Source organism: Sapajus apella, unplaced genomic scaffold, assembly GCF_009761245.1.
Source record: "Sapajus apella isolate SASKATOON/1434 unplaced genomic scaffold, GSC_monkey_1.0 scaffold172, whole genome shotgun sequence".
Lineage (NCBI taxonomy): Eukaryota > Metazoa > Chordata > Mammalia > Primates > Cebidae > Sapajus > Sapajus apella.
The window spans coordinates 1,802,510-1,807,890 of record NW_022437112.1 but is presented as its reverse complement, the minus strand read 5'-3'; the positions used below and the strand labels follow the sequence as shown (position 1 = coordinate 1,807,890).

General features: G+C 58.7%; 1 protein-coding gene across 1 annotated transcript in view; it reads right to left on the bottom strand.

The window, feature by feature from the left end:
- Nucleotides 1–5,381, bottom strand: part of ASMTL (acetylserotonin O-methyltransferase like) — a 45,812-nt gene that overhangs the window by 8,495 nt on the left and 31,936 nt on the right. Inside the window, exons 8-10 of the mRNA XM_032267804.1 lie at nt 2,910–3,094; nt 1,026–1,158; nt 217–360 (exon numbers count right to left, since the gene is read on the bottom strand). Coding sequence (XP_032123695.1) covers nt 217–360; nt 1,026–1,158; nt 2,910–3,094 — 462 coding nt within the window. The remainder of the gene's footprint in view (nt 1–216; nt 361–1,025; nt 1,159–2,909; nt 3,095–5,381) is intronic.

The following is a 5,381-nucleotide window of genomic DNA, read 5'->3' as shown; positions in this document are numbered from 1 at the left end:
CAGAGACAGTCTCACGGACAGGCACAGAAGGTCATACCACAGAGACACACACACACCACACACACAGGGACATACCACACAGAGACACGCACACACACAGAAACACCCAGAGACACACCGCGGAAACGCACATGCAGAAACACGGGTGCACGCACGCAGCCCCGCGTGCTCTCTGGAAGGCAGTGAGGCAGCAGGGCAATCGCGAGGAAGCCTCACCAGCGGCGAATCGGATCTGAGCCGCCTGCGGCCCAGTGGGTTGGAAGCGTGCGGCCAGCTCGATGGTGTCGGGGAGGTCGAACACGGTCACCTGCAGATGCGGGTACTCCCGGGCCAGCTCCTGGGCCAGCGCGCCCGTGCACCCTGCAGGCAAGCAAACGCGTGCTGTGTGGCCGGGTCGTCCCGGCGCCGACAGAAGCCCGATGACCCGCCAAAGCTCAACCAAGCAGAAGTAACGTTCACACGATGTCCGGTGCCACAGCAGCCATTCTGGGCCACATGTGGGGACACAGACTTGCAGGGAAATCCTTCCAGCCCAGGGGTGGGGGTCTGTACTCCTCCCTTCTCCTTCCTGCCGTCGGGGTGCAGACACCATGGCCAGGGACGGTGGTGACTCACGCCTGTCATCCCGGCACTTTGGGAGGCTGAGGCAGGACAATGGCTTGAACCCGGGAGGTGGAGGTTGCTGTGAGCCAAGATGGCATCACAGCACTCCAGCCTGGGCGACAGAGCAAGACTCAACGTCTGCCTCCCGGGTTTGGTGATTCTCCTATGTCAGCCTCCTGAGTTGCTGGGACTATAGGTGCCCGCCACCATGCCTGGCTCATTTTTGTATTTTTAGTAGAGACAGGGTTTCTCCATGTTGGCCAGGCTGGTCTCGAACTCCCGACCTCAACTGATCCGCCCGCCTTGGCCTCCCGAAGTGCTGGGATGAGAGGCGTGAGCCACCGCGCTGGGCTAATGCTTGCAGCTTAATAAAGACAAAGTCACGCATGGAGTCAGGGCGGGGTGGGGAGGGTGGTACCCACCTCCCACGTCGCAGGCGGAGGAGAAGGCAGACAGGTCTAAGGCGGTGGCCACGTGCCGCGCGTTCAGCTTGGCCAGGCCGTGCATGGCCTGCATGAACTGCAGCTGCGTCTCGGGGCTCCGGTAGGGCACGTCCTGGAACACAGCGGGGGCTCAGGGGCGCCAGGGCACACGGGCCGGGGGCTCACCCAGCCTGTCCCCAGACAGAAAACACGCAGGGCCTGGCGCCTGGGCTGCACGGGGGCTTCGCAGCATAGCTGCGTGGGGCACCCCTGACTGTGGCAAGGCTGGGGACCGAGGACCCCCAAGTCCGGGGGCGATCTCCTTGGAATCACTGGGTCCACACCACGGCGTGACCTCCTACAAGCATCCGAGTTTCCCAGACAAGGAGGCTTTTCACCCTGGAGGCTCCGGGTCACCCACAGACATCTCAGCGTGGAAAACCCGGGAGAGGGAAGCAGAGGGGGCTCCTCCCGGACAGAGAATAGGGTCCTCTTAGCTGGCCCAGGTCTCATGCTGGCACCCACCCCGGCCACAGAGGAACCCGGGTCAGTCCTGGGCAGGGCTGCGTTCACGGCTCCCACCTGGACGTGCCTTGTCCCCCCAGGGCAAGGAAGCCCTGCCCAGCCTGCTCCTGAGCCCGGCTCCCAGGGGGCAGTCCCTCCACCCTGGCTCCCCAAGTCACTTGGGGCCTCCCCGGCTCTCCCCTGGGCGGGCGGCAGCGACAGGGTCAGGACATCTCAGGCTGGATGCTCACTTCGGCTCGGGGCTCCTGTCTGCTTCTCTCTCTGACTGTCTCCCTTCGTCCCTGTCTCCCTGTCTCTGTTCTCCTTCTATCTCTCCATCTCCTTCTGTCTCTCTGTCGGCCTCTATCTCTGTCCCTCCAAGCCTCCTTGTCTCTGCCTCCCTGCCTCTGTCTCTCTGTGTTTTTGACAGAGACACAGAAACACAGAGAGACGGAGTATCTCAGCTCACCGCAACCTCCGCCTCCCGGGTTCAAGCGATTCTCCCACCTTGCCACAGTCAGGGGCAACGTGGAATCACAGGCGTCCACCAGCACGCCCGGCTAATCTGGTGTATTTTTGGTAGAGACGGGGTTTCACCATGTTGGCCAGGCTGGTCTCGAACTCCTGACCTCAGGTGATCTGCCCACCTTAGTCTCCCAAGCTAGCTGGGATGAGCGGCTCGTGCCACCTCGCCCGTCCTAATCTTTAATTGTCTTTATAGTGACGGGGTCTCACTGCGTTGGCCAGGCTGGTGTCAAATTCCAGGGTTCAAACCATCCTCCCAACTGGGTCTCCAAGAGTGCAGGGATTACAGGTGTGAGTTCCGACGTACGGCCTCCAAACCCCTTTCTGGGAGGAAATTCTGGTTTCTCATTTATTTTTTTTCAGATGAAGTACAGCGGTGCCCCAGACTGAAGTGCAGTGGCGAGATCTCAGCTCACTACAACCTCCGCCTCCCGGGTTCAAGCGATTCTCCTGCCTCGGCCTCCGGAGTCGCTGAAATTACAGACGCCCACCACCACACCTGGCTAATTTTTTGTATTTATAGCAGAGAAGGGGTTTCACTATGTTGGTTGGTCTGGTCTTGAACTCCTGACCTCGTGATCCGCCCACCTCAGCCCCTTCCAAAGTGCTGGGGTGACAGGCGTGAGCCCCCGCGCCCGGCCACTGGCGATTCTGTTTTCAGCTGCTGCGGGGTAACTGGAGCATAGCTACCTGGGACCTGTTCTGGAGGTCAGCGAAGGCACAGCCACAGCACCAAGGCTTTGGGACCTGCCAGCCTGGAGACCGACTGACCCAGATGCCCACACTGCCCTGTGCGCCAACGTGCCTCAGCAGGACGCACGCCAGGCAGAAAGGCTCCGCGGAGGCTCGCCCTACCTGGAATACATCTCCCGCCGTCTTCCCCAGCACCCTGTGGTGCTGGTTGGTTCCCTCTCGGACGGCGAGCTCCAGGTGCGTAAATAGGTTCCAGGTGACCTCGCTGCTGTATGTGATGAAGCTGTACAGAGAGTAGTCACCGTCCGATGCCAGGTACAGGTTTGCTGCCTCTGTGTTACTGTAACCTGAAGAAACAGGGTGCCCGTGTGACCTCGGAGCAAGAAAGCCCAAGGGGGCCGGCTGCGGTGGCTCATGCGGTCACCCAGCACTCTGGGAGGCCGAGGCAGGCGGATCACGAGGTTGGGAGTTTGAGACCAGGCTGACCAACATGGAGAAACCCCGTATCCACTAAAAATAACAAAAATTAGCTGGGCGTGGTGTTGGGCGCCTGACATGCCAGCTACTCGGGAGGCTGAGGGAGGAGAATCACTTGAATCCGGGAGGCGGAGGTTGCACTGAGCGGAGATCGGGCCACTGCCCTCCAGCCTGGGCGACAGGGCAAGACGCCATCTAAAGAGGCCGGCGTGGTGGCTCACGCCTGTCATCCCAGCACACTGGGAGGTCGAGGTGGGCAGATCACGAGGTCGGGAGTTGGAGACCAGCCTGACCAACGTGGAGAAACCCCATCTCCACTAAAAGTAACAAAAATTAGCCAGGCGTGGTGGCGGGCGCCTGTCATCCCAGCTACTTGGGAGGCTGAGGCAGGAGAATCGCTTGAACCCGGGAGGCGGAGGTTGCAGTGAGGTTAGATCGTGCCACTGCACTCCAGCCTGGGCGACAGAGCGAGACTCTAAAAAAAAGAAAGTGGCCAGGCATGCTGGCTCATACCTGTAATCCCAGCACTTCGGGAGGCCGACGTGGGTGGATCATGAGGTCAAGAGTTTGAGACCAGCCTGGCCAAGATGTTTTCCCATCTCTACTAAAAATAACACGAATTAGGCAGGTGTGGTGGCGCACACCTGTAGTCCCAGGTACTTGGGACGCTGAGGCAGGAGAATCACTTGGATGCAGGAGGTGGAGGTTGCAGTGAGCCGAGATCGTGCCACTGCACTCCAGCCTGGGCGACACACTCAGACTCCGTCTAAACAATAAATAAATCAATCTCCTACATGACATCCTAGGGGTTCTGTTGCCCTGGAGACCCCTCTGTGATACAGGGAAGTTCTTCCTTCCACCCGCTTCATGCCCAGGTCAGCTGTCCACAGACGTAGCCCCCAAGCTCCCTGGCAGGATGCCCCCTCCCACAGAATGAGAGGCTGGAAGGCGGAGGACCTGTCAGTGGAGACCCGTACGTGTAAACAGATGTCCTGGCACCCCTCGGGTTCTGCTGTGTCAGAAGCGGCCCTGGGTTCACGTGGATCATGAAAGGTGACCGTTCCTGAGACCTGCTGTGGAGCAGGGGCAGCCCGTGCAGACTGCAGCTGCTCCTAGAGGTCAGGTGCACAAAGCCTTTCTCCATATTCATCATGATATTCATCATGATTTCCTTCCTTCCTTCCTTTTCTCCCTCCCTCCCTCCCTCCCTCCTTCCTTCCTTCCTCCCTCCCTCCTTTCCTTCCTCCCTTGCTAGCGCTGCTGATGAAAACCCTTTCTGCATATTCATCTGATTTCCTTCCTTGCCTCCTTCCTGCCTTCCCTCCTTCCTTCCAGCTTTCATACTGCTGCTGATGAAAAGTCTTTCTCCATATTCATCATGATTTCCTTCCTTCCCTCCTTCCCTCCCTCCCTTCCTTTCTCTCTCTCTCTCTCTTTTCTGACAGTGTTTCGCTCTTGTTGCCCAGGCTGGAGTGCAGTGGCACCATCTTGGCTCACTGCAACCTTCCCCTCCTACATTCAAGCGATTCTCCTGCCTCAGCCTCCCAAGTACCTGGGACGACAGGCACGTGCCACCACCCCTGGCTAATTTCATATTTTTAGTAGAGATAGAGTTTCGCCATGTTGGTCAGGCTGGTCTCGAACTCCTGGTATCATGTGATCCACCCACCTCGGCCTCCGAAAGTGCTGGGATTACAGGCATGAGCCATCATAATTTTCAGTACAGGGGAATGGCGCTGAACTCCTCTAGCTGGGAAGACGTTCTGCCTCCTATGCTCCAAACTCTTAACGATATAGTCACGTGTCTCTGTGGCAAGGGCACAGCCTCTGGGGCCTCGACTTGTGCATGCTTTGGGTCCTAATCTGCTCCGGCATCGTCTGTTCTCCTGCCCTTCCCAAGCTACTCAAGGACTGGGCCATGTGCTCCCTGGTCTAGCATCGTGCTGAAGGGTTCTGTTCAATTCAGAAAACACATCATCCATCCAACCATCCATCCACCCACCCATGCGCTTACCGACGCACCCACCCATCCATCTGCCGATGCACCCATCCAACCATTCCCCACCCATCTACCCATCTACGCACTCACCCACTCATCCAACCATTCCCCCACCCAACTACCCATCCACCGATCCACTGATACACGTATTCATCCAC